The sequence below is a fragment of the Chaetodon trifascialis genome, chromosome 19 (assembly GCF_039877785.1).
Source record: "Chaetodon trifascialis isolate fChaTrf1 chromosome 19, fChaTrf1.hap1, whole genome shotgun sequence".
NCBI classification, from domain to species: Eukaryota; Metazoa; Chordata; class Actinopteri; order Chaetodontiformes; family Chaetodontidae; genus Chaetodon; species Chaetodon trifascialis.
The window spans coordinates 4,187,341-4,201,299 of NC_092074.1; the positions used below are offsets into that span (position 1 = coordinate 4,187,341).

The 13,959-nt window shown below is 43.7% G+C and overlaps 1 protein-coding gene across 1 annotated transcript; it reads right to left on the reverse strand.

Annotated features, from left to right (window-relative positions):
• Nucleotides 1–60: 60 nt before the first annotated feature.
• On the reverse strand, nucleotides 61–8,318 carry ccn6 (cellular communication network factor 6). Its single transcript, XM_070987292.1, has 5 exons — nucleotides 8,066–8,318; nucleotides 2,575–2,851; nucleotides 1,641–1,877; nucleotides 725–918; nucleotides 61–632 (listed from the first exon to the last, which is right to left on the reverse strand). Exons 1-5 carry the CDS (start codon nucleotides 8,111–8,113, stop codon nucleotides 351–353), a joined length of 1,038 nt encoding a protein of 345 aa, XP_070843393.1. The 5' UTR covers nucleotides 8,114–8,318; the 3' UTR covers nucleotides 61–350.
• Nucleotides 8,319–13,959: the final 5,641 nt, after the last annotated feature.

Sequence of the window (13,959 nt, forward strand, 5' to 3'; positions counted from 1 at the left end):
CTCCCTGACTGTAGTCGTATGAGGTATTGTTAATGAGTCAACATCTGCTGTTACAGCTGCTACACTGGCCATATTGCTTGTTGATATTGCACATACATGTCCTGAAGACAGGGTTCATAAAAGCTTTTATCAAAACTAGCAACATATTTCCTCATTTATTCAATGATCCCAGCCCTTCTTTCTTATGAAATGAGGTTTTGGACTTTCAATTTGAGTTTTTGTCTTTTTTTGCAATTTCATGAGGCACATACATCGCTGCTGCTCAGGAGAACTTAAGCAAAGAATGCACATGTTTCAGTCCTGAGCTCGTCTCCTGCGTCTGTTTCTCTGGAACGTCGTGGTTGGATCCACTAGAGTAACCGCAGATCAGAAAACATGTCACCTGGATCATTGCACTTCCTCTGGCAAACGCAGGATGTTATCCATTGCATCTTCCACTGTGTATTGGAGCCTCCCTTGCACGTAAAGTTGACCTTAATCATGCGTGACTTGTTGGGGACGCAGCAGCGCTTGTCTGTGCAGACACCACAGTACGTGGGCTTAAACTTCTTGGTACTGGTGCAGCCCGAGAGTGTCAGCTTCTCCGCTTTTTTTGCTTGGAATTTAGGCCGGCAAGTCTTTCCTTTTGGCACCTTTGAGAGGAAAACAGTGATTTTACAAGTACTGTATATTTTTTGATGTCTAAAACTGTCAGTACATGAAAAGAATTTGACTAACTCGTCACCTTAACACTCTTCATCACGCTCTTCTCACATGGTTGCAGCAGACACAGGCGTCGGTCCTTCCTCAACTCACATTTGCTGTTGTCGTTGTTGACACGCACAGAGATGCCAATGCCGCAGCTTTTGGAGCAGGGGCTCCAGGGGGTGGTCTGGATCAGACAGTTCTTCTTCCAGGCTAAAGGAGGATCCCTGTAAGCTTTCAGTATTACAGTTAAAGGGCACTGTGTCAACAACACCCTACATGAAGGACTAGTGTGTGTGCCACCTTATTGCCAAGCAGAGCACAGATCAGAGGCAACCAAAAGACTCCAGATACCTGGTCTTACCTACCACAAGGGAGTAATTTTCTCCTATCAATTGGATGATCTCCAAAATAATAAACGTTTCCTTAGAGCTCTGCGTAGATAAGTTAGTGCTGTAGGTTTATCACTTTTCTTTGAAAGCATGCATCGCACCACCTGATCTCGTGCTTCCATTTAAGACATGCCAAAATGCTTTGACTTTCCTTATGTGGGTATCAGCTCTTGAAATTTAAATCAAAACAATGTGCTCTCCCACACTGACGAATTAGATTAGTGTTTCCTTAAATCAGAAACATCATGATATAGATATGTTTCTGTGGAGTTTCATTCCAAGCGCAGCAAACAAACTGCACTGGTACATCAAAGTGGAATCCTTGGTGCTTTAATGAATAGTGAGTTGTTGCTCCTCCTTTTTATAACTGGAACCATCCGTCTTTCTGTTTTCCTCTGTGAGGCAGTTTAACCACAGCCAGCCACGCCTCACTCCTCGATCTGCTCACATTGACAGAGTAATGAAAGGCCCCCTCCCCACTTCCAGTCCAGCCTTGGAGAGCATTTAGCATTCCAGGCTACACAGGCTGGCCCTTCTCCACGGGTTTATTTTATAAACACACACCTGACATGTAAGTCGTGTCCTGCTGGTGCTTCTTTGGGCTCTGGCCGCTGCGAAGGCCAGCTGGCATGCTGCCCATCAGCGGGGCAGGGCCTAAGAGTGCGGCAGGCTTCTGGATGAAAGCAGGGGTACAGCCAATGGCTCCAGCAATACATGTGCACTTATAAAGGGGGCTGGGCTGGAAACCTTCTCCATTCTCATAATGGGCCCCATTCAGGTCACAGCCCACTGCCATCAAGTCTGAAAGAGAGGAAAATAGATGTCATGCTGCAGTTGTTAGTTCAGTGTTATTCAGAAAAGCATTCTGTCAATTACAGTATGATGGTATTTTTTTGTAGTGCTGTTGTTTCACAGCCCAGATGCAACTGTGATCACTACACATGCAACAGAACACACAGCTTCTTCATTCATTTCAAACCGACCAACTGTGGCTTCAGCGAATCAAATGCAGTATCATCCTCTCTGGACTTCTGCTGCATCTGGCAGCGCACAGCATTGGCCTATCAAATACATGCAAGCATACATTCCAGATAGATTACTTTTCAAAGTAAATTGTGCATTCAGTGAAGAAAGGATCAGATCAGCTTCGAGCGGCTTTATTTTAGCCAATAACAATGCACATATTGAATGAAAATTTAGGTAAATAGATCAGTGGACACCCAATATTTGGACTTGGATCAGAAGAGGGGCCCAAAAACAACTTGACTGGGACATCCATAGTTTGTGATCTTAACTGCGGTTTCTGTTGCAACACAAGCTCAACGTTTTTGGGGGGGTTTTCGTACAGCATGCAACTTTCAGTCTGAACACCTTGTAATAGAATCCATCACACTGAGCACTGGCCAAGCTGAAAGGAAGGAGGAGGGGGTTTAGTTTGACATGACTGAATTCACCTATCCTGTCATGACTAACTGAAGAAAAGTTGAGAGCCACTCACACGCACACACTCCGACCTCGTATCTTGGCTGGTCAGCTGAGAAGTCGCAGTACATGCCCTTGTGTGGGTCACAGATGTCCCTCTCATTGCACGGCTCACCGATCTGCCTGGCACAGCTCTTGCAGCAGCCACACCCGTCCAGGACGGAGCTCACCCCGGGGGCACAGTGAGGTCTCTCCCGACACTTGCAGGGCCACTGGCAGAACTGCCGCCTCTCAGCCACGCCTCGCCCATCTCTACGAGCCAGCTGCACATTGTTCTGAGCCCTGCTGAAACACTGGGTGAAGAGGAAGACAGAGATCCCATTTGAATGTCTTTACCACCGCTCATCTGATGGATTGGAATGAGAGGTTTCAGAATGCCATCAACCATGCCAGAAGTGGCATTCTGAACTCCACACCACTCTTTGCAGCCTTTGGCTAAATGGGCAGGGGTTTCAAGTGATGTACACAATCTGTTTATTCTCGCCACAGCAACTGCTATTACTGTACTGAACTTTAACTACTCATCCTGCACCAAATAGCTTTGCCCAGCATATCCCCACACCTAATGCCACTTTCTCATCAAGCATGCGTGCTGACTTCAAACCACAAAGAAGGCTCTGAGAATAGTAGTTCAGTATTTATCAGTATCAGTATGTTCATTCCAACCAAAACTGCCATCCGGTTGATGGTTGGATTCTTATGTAGCCCAATGACATCAACCGATGTCACAGGAAGTGGTGCAAATTGCTTTGTTAATCCAATAGTAAAAGCAGATCTGATTGAGAACATAGTGTCACCTCTTGGACACAACCAAACTTGAGTCGGTGTTTGAGCTCGTGTATCAGACCATGATACCATTCTACCTGGTTGACAGAGTTCTTAAGCAGTGACATACTATAGCAGCTTGATCATCGATCAATGCCAAACACACCTACTTGTATTTTTAGTGGCCTGCAAATAAATGAGCAAATTATCATCATCATCATTATTATTTTACTGACAACTTACTGGCAAGTCCTGTTCATCCATCGTTTGAATGGACAGCTTCTTGCCCCACCTCCACATTTAGCATCATTGGAAAAGGTATGACTTGGCCGTTCAGAGCATGCCAAGCATCAGGTAGCTTGTTTCAACTGCAGCCATCTTAGAGGGGCACCACAAGATAATGAAAAGGCTTCTCATATTCAAGGTCTATAATGTGGTCAGTGTTTTGTGTCAGATATTATTTGGCCCATCTTGAGAAACAGATTGAAACAGTGGAGCTCCTAAAAGACACAAGAGGCGAGTGAGCAAAACACCTCTCATAACCTAACCTCATTGTGATCATTGCTAAAAGGCGATATCAGATTGGAACCTGCCTGTATGTTCTATCATTTCTCTAACTGGGAGACTTACTAAGAGTCCATAATGCACTCCTCAGAAACTTTTCTTTTCTGTCAAGTAGGTTTTGTGTGTCCCACCATTCTTTCAGTCCACATTCCTCCAATCCCCTCCAAACATCCCCCCATGAAGGAGGATGGACTCGATGGTGGTGTAGTAGTGCACTATTGTTGACTTCGGCAGGTTTAACATCTTCAGCTACTGCAGGAGGTACATCCTCTGCTGTGCTTTCTTGGTGATAGAGCTGATCTTCAGCTGCCACTTCAGGTACTGGGTGATGATGATGCTCAGGAAGTGGAAAGACTCAGTGCTGACTGGCAGCCACACATGGTGATGGCAGTGGGTGGAGCTAGGTTCTTCCAGAAATTCAGAACTGTCTCTCCATTGTCTTAAGAGTGTTGAGCTCCAAGTTAAATTCTCCATACCAGGCCACCAGATGAGTCCAATGATGGTGCCATCCGCAAGCTTCAGGAGCTTGGCGGACTCATGACAGCAGGCTGTTGATGTACAAGGAGAAGAGTAGAGGGCAATTGTGAGAAATGATTGCTGACTGCTGGCTGCTCTAAGTACCAGTACCATAACAGCACTGATAGACGGGCACGTTTCTGGCTTGACTGGCTCACTTGACCACAGTGAGCTGATTTAAACATGCCACAGCCTAGTTGAGTTTGTGCTTTTCGGGAGGGCCAGAAGTGCAGTGCAGTAAAGGAAAGGATTGCACTGGATTTATAACACAAGACAAAACAAGATCATCAGTGGAATGCGGCACAATTATCAGTTTATCTTGATTATCTTGTCGGAAGCCAAAATGATAATTGAAAATAAAATTTGATGAATTATCCAGCCCTAATTACCACAGAAATGAGGAGGGCGAGTGTTTAGTTGAAGCAGGCTGGTTTGTTGCGTGTCTTCAGTGAGGTGTTAAACGTCTGATCAGCCAATCAGCGCACGCTTCAAGGTGGGTGGAGAGACAGGTGGAGTCTGGTGCAGGGGGAGGTGGAACTGGTGGATGAGTCAAGGGGGTTGACGTCAGGACTGTCCCATTGTTCTTCCCGGCAGAGTCACTGAGTCACTAGCTGGGAGCTGTTGTTGAAGTCTCTCAGAGTACAGTTGTTGAACCTTTCTCACCACCTTGCTGAACCTTTCTTTGAACCTTTACCATTTCCCAAAAGTGAGCACTTCTTTCTTAGCTGTGGACCAGGGTTTGTCGTTATCATGACTCATCCTGGTGTGTGTTGTTATTCAGCAGTCCTAAACATGCACAATGATCCTCCACAGCTGCACTGTTCCACTTCTTTCATATCCTCACTACAGGTTTAGAGAGCTTTAAGTTCTGCTTGTATTCAGGAATCAGGTGGACCATGATGTAGTCAGTGTCCCTTTGCAGCTCAGGGACGGCTTGATAGGCACTGCTGAGTGTAGTGTAACAATGATCCAAAGTATTGTCCTGAGTCCAGGCTTGTCCGCAGCACACAGTGTCTGGTCAGTGGGCTTGCACTGTGCGTCCTGCACATTGGCCACTGACCAGAATGAAAGGCCCAAACTCACGGGGTTAGAAGGGCCAGATCAGTATATCTTACTCCTCTGTGCCATACAGCTCCACTGCTGTCCAAAAACACATAAACAAGTGACATGTTCCTTCATTATCATGAACACACAAACACTATCATTTTCACTTGATCCCACATAATGTCCTGATTTCAAAAAAGTTGGGACATTGTGTAAAATGTAAATTATAAACAAAATGCAGTCATTTGTAAACAAACATTTTCATAAAGTGTTCCTGAGCCCATGTAGTCATCTCCTTTGTACAATCATGTGTTCACAAAGTGGTGAACCTCTCTTTATCCTCACTTGTGAACGACTGAGCCTTTCCAGGATGCCCCTTTCATACTCAACCATGATACTATCACCTGTTACCAATCAACCTGTTTACCTGTGGAATGTTCCAAACAGGTGTTTTTGGAGCGTTCCATTACTTTCCCAGTCTGTTGTTGCTTCTGTTCAAACTGGTTTGAAAAGTGTTGCTGCATCAAATTCAGTATAAGCAGATATTTACAAAAATCAATGAAGCTGATGAGGTCAAACATGAAATATATTGTCTTTGTACTGTTTTCAGTTGAGTATGTTTAAAAAAAGATTAGCAAATGATCACATTTTTACCAGTTTTTAAAGATTTAGGTTCGGGTCAATGAGCCTGTAAGTGAGAAGGTAGAGGAGCAGGAAAGTATTCATACTCATGTAATACATTGCCAGTTTTGGTCCTTCCATTCAATTTGTTGGCAGTAACAAAAATGTAGATAATATCCTTAAATTTCAAATCACCATTGACTATTCTGAATTTTTTTGGCCACTTGGGGAGGCAGAAACTAGCTGTAATCATAACATATGAGCTTAAAGTTGACATAGCTAATTTACAGAAGATAAAGAGCAAGCTTCCATTGGTTTGGAGTCGTGTTTCTGGCAACTTGATGAATCAAAGTTCAACATTTACTTTAGCTCTGTTATGTCTGAAAAATATCTTCCTACTTAGCAGCTAAATGCTCCATTGTGTCCACCAGCTAGTTGCTGACTTTGTGTGTGTGCTGTCTGGTGGTGGACAGGTCGAGCTTTTTACCTGGAAACCACAGTCAGTAATTATCCTCTGGGGTTTCATCACTACAAGCGAAACCTTTCACAGTACACAGCTAGTCATTTGGTCCGTTGTCAATATGAAAATATTGATGAGTGCATCTTTAAGGTCATGTATGAAAGTACTAGCTGACCTGCCATTCTGAATTTTGCCTCTTGTATCGTGTGTAATGGAAAAAAAATGATGCATTTATTTCAACTCTTCATGCCGAGTTTGTGTGCAGGGTGCATTTTTTCACACTGTTGTAATTAAAAGGCTATAGGCATGCCTTCTCACACAGAGCTGCATGGTTTGTAAGGTTTAATCATGAGCTGTGTCCAAAATCTCAAATCATTCACTGCTACTTATACAATAGACACTGTCGACATTGTATCCTCAGCAGTAAATTGAGATTTACTGCGAGTGAATTGAGTGGTATTTCAGATACAGCCATTGTGAAATCTTGGTGTAACTGAATATGGACCTCAGACTGTGCCAGAGTTTCTTCTTGGTGCATTTGAGTTATCGCTGGTTGGCTTTAAGAGAATTTTCACCAGAAATGTCACTTAAAAAGGACTTAATAAAAAGTAGGTGAAGGCAGTCCTTGTGGATCAGATGTGTCAAAGCCACATCACAATTTTAATTTAGCATCACACTCGATCTGGCAAGCTCTATGTATTGCATGCCATTCCTTTCTCACCTCATATTTCTGTCAGCACTCTGCTGTCACTTACAGTCATTTCAAAAATGACATCATAATATCAATCAGCTCGAATTTCAGCCTCTTTCTCTTCACCACTACCTCTCGTGATATGAAGCTCTTTTGTAGTTTTTAATTGAAGCATTTTATCTGACGGCTAGATCGCCAGGTGTAATTGTGTTTAAACCTTCAGCCTAACTCCACATACAGTAAGTAGGCATTTCAAACGTAAGTCTATGTTGAGGTGAAAACTGACGTGAGGACAGTTGGCATGTTTTTGCTTTGCTTTGCTTGGTATTTGCGATGATGCAGTCTGTGCACGGTGCTGCTTGTGCTCCACTTCCCCTGAAGCCTCAGTGCTTCCAAGGGTCACTGAAGGTTATGCCAAAAATCTGAAGCCTGTCTGCCAGGTTTGCTGAATGAGCTCATTTCATGGTGTGAAAATGAGTCCACAGGAGCATTAAATCAAAGTCCTCAGACTTGGCTCTCCTTTCGCCTGTTTTTACCCCTGAAAGAAACACTCACTTTGAGCTAATAAATAACACCACCAAAAAACAATCAATATTCCAGTAAGTGTATTCCAAGAATCTAAAAGGCAAACCCTGAAAAATACATGAGTTTCTCCAAAAACTCCAACCTTAAACAAGAGAAAAGCTTTTGTCAATTTCAAATGAATTTAAGCTAGTTACTGAGGCCACCCAAGCATCTCAGCTCTGTATTCTCCTGTGCTCCATACATGGCAGGAGTGTAGTGCTGTCCTGTCAGACCCCAGACCATCTGCAGCGTTAGAATAGAAAAACATTATGCTCTTCTTACCTGTTGAGCAAGGATGAGCAGGAGGGAACGGCACAGAAGTGATAGCATCTCTTAAGTCAGGAGCTCTGTGTGAGCTCCAGGAGGGCGCAGGGGAACGAGGGATCTGGAAGGTGGGATTTTAGGAGGAAGACAGAGGCAGAGAGGAATGGGGGAAGAGATTGAAGGAGCTGACCTGTTGGAGAAGGGGACAAAGCTCCCCTCTGTCTCCTCTCCAAACACACCTTTTCCCCCCTTACTGATCTAGAGGGGAAATATTTTTCTTCATAACTGCTGGGCTGCTCCGAGGCCTTCAAGTCCTGCCCACTTGTTTATTCTTAGTCTGCGGACCTCGCTCACATTTATCTGGGTGCAGCTAACAGTTAAATCTGTAAAGCGCGTGTGACGGGCTGCTACATAGCACCCAGTGAAGAAAACCTCTGCTTCATTCTTTAATGGACAAAGACTGAATTCATGAGCAGAATTGTAGTTTGTAAATGCATTCAGTGGCTGTTGTTTGTTTGGCGTGGTGCCTAAGCCGAATGGGCCGACTTAATGTGGACTGACATGTATTTGAGTTCACATTCCATTATTATTTGCACAGAGTAAAGAGGTCCCTCTCAGAGCCAGCCGTCCACATAAAGCCTGCACCCCTGTGAGAATTCAGATGGACAGACCAGAGTAAAAGCAGCTCATTTGTAATGTTCCTGTAACTGCTGTACCTACTGTTATGGCTGCTTGCACTAACAATGAGAAGCTGACCTGTGCTGGAGTGTTGAGGCTGATATCTGAGAGTTTAAAAATCAGATAACAGTTTGTTTGTTTGTTTGTTGTTGTTTGTTGATATTTAGGCATGCTGCTTTCATGGCTCCACGGGTGTCAGCGACCATCGCTCGACCACTTTGGACCAAACTGAAATATGGTTACAACTGTTGGATGAATTGCTATGTAATTTTGGACAGTCATTCATTCATAGAGGGGGAATCCTGATGACTTTGGTCACCCCTCGCCTTTACTGTACCCCCACCAGCATTTCCAAGGCTTGACTTTATTATCTCAACATCTGCTGGATGAATTCGCACAAGGTTTTGTGTAAATGACTTGACTTTGACCCCCTGCCGTTTCCTGTAGTGAGGTTGAGTGAAATGTCTGTTGGATGAAGTGAAATTTGGTTCAGATGTTCAGATGTTCAGATGTCTCTCTCGGGGTGACTTGTAATAACTTTGGTGCCTTTGCCTTTGGTAACCTTGCATAGCTCCAAACTTAACATGTTGAATATTTTTGCTGCTCTGATTCTCAAAATTCATTTCACAATTGACAGTGCAGGTGGGAGCATCTTTTTGTTAGACCCTCCCTGGCTGGTCATCACTCACGTCTTTAAAACTTTATGCTCCCAGTATTTAATGTAGGCCCTCTGCTCTGAATTTGTTGTCAAAAGGTCATATCCTGTGAGGGCACAGATGACATCATCAGGGTTTTTTTCACAGATACAGTCTCTGCAGGGTGCCCCTGGTGCTCTGTCCTCAGAGTTCCTCCAGAGCCATCACAGCTGCTGTCATCGGCTGAGTGGAGCTCGCTGTGCTAAGTGTGCTGACGCTGAGGGCGGGGCCACGTTCCTCATAAACTAGTGTGTGCGACATGCCCGACCACATGTGAAGGCAAAAGTGTTTATAGATGTTCTTGGCGGAGAAGTATGGCACCCCGGCTTCTCTCTCAGCTCCGCACACCCGGCCAATCACTGTGTGAAGTGGGTGTGAGTGTCACACACAGAAATAGTCAGCTAATCCTCAGCTTCCACAAATCAAACCTTGGGTGGGTGCAGGGAGGGGGGTTGCCAAAGCTGTTCGACAAGCAGTTTTGATGAAGCATACTGGCTGTTTAAGAGTACAGTCAGTTACTCAGAGCGATCAGGTTATAGTTATTGGACATGTTTTGTATATACTGAAGTAAACTGGTTACTGTAAATCTGCATATACATGCAGCAGGGTTCCCAGGTGGCTCACTTATATGAAGCACAAGGATGCGTCCATCTTTCCTTTCCTCTGGCCTCTGTGCTGTCACAGCTACACTTTCCCTCTCTGAACCTTTACTTCAGTACATTTAAATGCACTGATTGAGGATCACCAATCTGTCTCATTTTCTCTGTTTATCTTGAAAAGGGAATTATCTTCTGAGTCCCTCAGGTTACACGCAGATGTAGCAGTGTTTTTCCTATTGACACAAATCCAGAATACCTGGGAAAAGCTGAAGTGTAGCTTTCATCGGATGTTTTCCAGATGGTCATAAACAGGGTGGGATTCCTCGGAGGTAAGAGCCTTAAGATAAGGAAAGCTGAGAGAGGAAGTCAACAGTGAAGATATCAGGGTTGTAAAAGTCATGGCAGGGGAGGATTTACATTCAGACCGTCCTCCCTGAAACACACACACACACACACACACACACACACACACACACACACACACACACACACACACACACACACACACACACCAGGCCTCAAAATGAGCTTTTTTCCTCAGCGTCTGCAGTTGTCACAATCTACTTTCAGCTGTCCCAAACTCCCAGACAATTGCCCCAATTTGAAGTTCTTTCATAAATAAATCCTAAATATAGTTTAATAACTTTGTTTCAGTGACTCACATCACTTCATTGACTCACTCTGGTCTGCCATGGAAGTTCTGCTACTTATTTCCTGCACCTACAGTATATCTTAATAGAAAATGAAACTCACACAAGGCATTCAGCCCAGACTTTTCAACCCTCCCGGTTTTTGCGGGACTCTCCCTTTCACCCTCCTCTCCTGCTGTCTTCCTGTCTGTGTTATTATGTTTCCCCATAATTCACCCATATTTTTATTCTTCCTAAACAAAACAGAAGACAGAGTTTGGCTGGCACACTGACAGGAGGCATAACTGCCTTTTTGATGTGTTTGCTAGATGCCCCTCTGATCCAGCGAATGGCAACATGTAGAACATCTGATGTAACATCTAGTGATACAGTATGAGAGGGATGAAGTGCGTTTGTACTTGATAAAGAGCAGCGTCAGTCAAAGTCATGCTTTTTGTAATATTCCACACTGATTTTATTGTCTCACACGGAGCAAAAAGTACAAATGAGTCAAGCACAGGCACGTCCCTGAGGCGCAGGAATATGCTCCACCTATGACTGATTATAGTATCTCTGCCATCCTTTTCCATCCTTTTTCATTATCAATCGCTTCTACCAATTGTCTCTCTTGCCAGGAGCCTCTCTCTGAATCTCAGCTGAAGCATAGTGTGTGAGTGACATGCTTCAGGTAATACACATTTAAACTGTGCTGAATTTATCTGCCCTTTTGTGTTTTCATCGATATCATGCAGGGATGTTCTTTTCTTTTAAAGCAAGTGGTTGCCTCGTGGTGATTTTAGGATTCACTGCGTCTAAGTGTCAGGGGTATGTGGACAGTGGTAAGGGTAGTGGGACGGCTCAGGGCGGGACGCTGGAAAATTTCCCTTATTTTCAAATCCCAGTATTGAGAGTTATGCTTTGGCCACAGTCGGTTTTCATTGTTCTGTTTGTCATTGGTTGTCTGAGCTGGAGATCCAGTTTGACCGCAGTAACAACGTGACTGCTTTCTTGCAGGGACAGCAGTCTGTCCTGGTCTAAATAATGGAAGTGAATCTGCTCTGCTGAAGTATCTCCACACTTTCGATCGTTGTCTAGCACTGGAACGTGCAGCCTTGTTTTTTCTGCCTCTTCCTCTTATCTGCTGCTTTAGTCACCCAAACCGCAGTGTCAAAGTCACGCAGAAGGAAGTTTAATGAATGTGATTTGTTCCTCATTTATTAGGACTTTTTGTCTCATAGAAAATTTGGACTTTTGTTTATGACTTGTTAACAGCTACCCACGGCGCCTTCAGCTGCATATCAGCCGCACATGCATTGCCACTGTTTTATCACTGCACCATGCTAAAATCTCAGATGAACAGTCTACAACAAAGCAAAGCGTCAACCAGTGGTTTTGATTGTCGACTATTCTGTGAAGCCCCTAGTATGCGACAACTGAAAATGACATCCACATGCTTAATTCAAACATAACATAAAGATTTAGTTCAGCTTATTTAGATTTCATATGAACATAATACTCATTGTAATTACCTTATTCGCTGGAAGTCAGTGGAAGAAAATAGATGCATGCAACGGTTTGTTTGGAGAAAAAAGGGTGTAGAAAAGAACCTCAGGGGTTGATGAATCATGCGTTGGGCTTGTGTTGCAGCCAGTGGTATGAGGAACATTTCACTGGTAAAGGGAAGTAGGGACTCAATTAAATAGCAACAAATTCTTGAAGCAAACATCATACTGTCTTTAAAAAACCTGTAAAAAAAATTCGTTCGACTACCTCAAGAGGCACCAGCTAAAGGTTCTGCCATGGTCTGTTGTTCGTCAGTCTCTTGACCCAGTATTTATTTAAAAGTGAACATGCTGTTACAAAATTCTGTTTTTAGACATCAATGTGCATCATCGTGGGTGTATAGAAATCGTGGAGCTGTTTTAGTGGATATACAGTTTCTACCCGTGCATCTCATTCACAATACCACTGCTAGCACCCGCCAGGCATTAGTGCTCTAGGTGACTATTGCCTGTGACTTTAGCTGGCCCCCAATGAGAGCTAGGTGTCAGCCTTCAGACCGAGCTTAGTGTAGCACAGCGACACAGAGCACAGCTGTGTACCAGTCATAGGACGGTGACTGCAGTCCAAACACCATTCTTTGAAAACAGTATCTGTGGGTTACGGGGTTCGGTCGGGACAGTAGCTGCAGTTTGGACTGTCAGGTAATGCTAAAACATACATGGGATCCAGTCAGCCTAATCAAACATACCCTGTGATGTTTTGTTCATGAGGCAAACTACTCTACACCTCAGACTCCAGACTTTATTCTCATCTTGACGACTCAGATTTTTTTTCACACAAGTATGTCTCTGCTCTGCTTGGGAAAAGATAAATTGCTGACACATGGACGTTGATCAAAGACACTTCTATCTATAACATACTCACTGCAGCTGATCCACCAACTGAAGTGAAAGGCACTTTGTTCCTCGTTGGAGATGAGACTCCTGACAGAACAAGCATGTGGATTTATGGTGTTCAGTTTAAACCATTTCGCATGTGATGTTTTTTCATTTTTATGGTGCCTTTGAACATCTGGCCAGGGACAGCAGACGACAGTTAGCCCTTTAAACTCTGGCTTGTTTGCAGTTTTTCATCATCAACAAAACAAGAGTAGCTGATTGAATACAATTATGAATTCACATGAAGGCATGTGGTTTGCGGGCATCGTGCTTGATAAAATTCACATGATATAGGTACAAGCAGTTGTGAAAGAGTTGTGAAAGTGCTACAAACACAAAACAGAAGTCATCTGTAGTTTATCGTTAGTCATTGTAACATGTTTCATTGATTTTATTGTAGATCACAGGGACTCCAGCTGTCTTCAGCTGATGTGCACACTCCTCAGTTATCTTAAGAATGCAGTGGATGAAAGTCCTTCTAGCAAAGAAAGCAAATCAGTATATTTCTCAAAATGCTGCTTACCTCTTGTGTTTCAAGTCGTCTCCCTCAAAACCCGATGGTTTTGTGTATTCGGCTGGAGCCGGCAGGTAGTGGACTAATTGTCTTCCTTTGTGCTTAAGGGTGGGTTTCCCACCGTTAAAGATAATTAGGCTCTTTGTTTGATGTCCCACACTGCTTCCTGTTAGGTTTGTTAGTCTAGCATTCCAGCTTTGTTTCCACATGTCCTCTATCTGGGTGTAACCTTTTCACTGAAACTAGAATTCTGAGGATATTGCAGGTATTGCACTACAGTTTTGGATGGCCAATAATTCTGTGTTATTGTTCATTAAATCTCAAGCTAATTTTATTGTAATAAAATTCTCATACTG

Bases quoted from the DNA above. Each gene is read 5' to 3' on its own strand.
- ccn6 (XM_070987292.1), bottom strand. From the start codon at position 8,113: ATGCTATCACTTCTGTGCCGTTCCCTCCTGCTCATCCTTGCTCAACAG. The intron at 2,852-8,065 runs GTAAGAAGAGCA...CTCTTCACCCAG, and splicing joins TGCTCATCCTTGCTCAACAG to TGTTTCAGCAGGGCTCAGAA. The intron at 1,878-2,574 runs GTGAGTGGCTCT...CCTCTCTTTCAG, and splicing joins CGAGGTCGGAGTGTGTGCGT to ACTTGATGGCAGTGGGCTGT.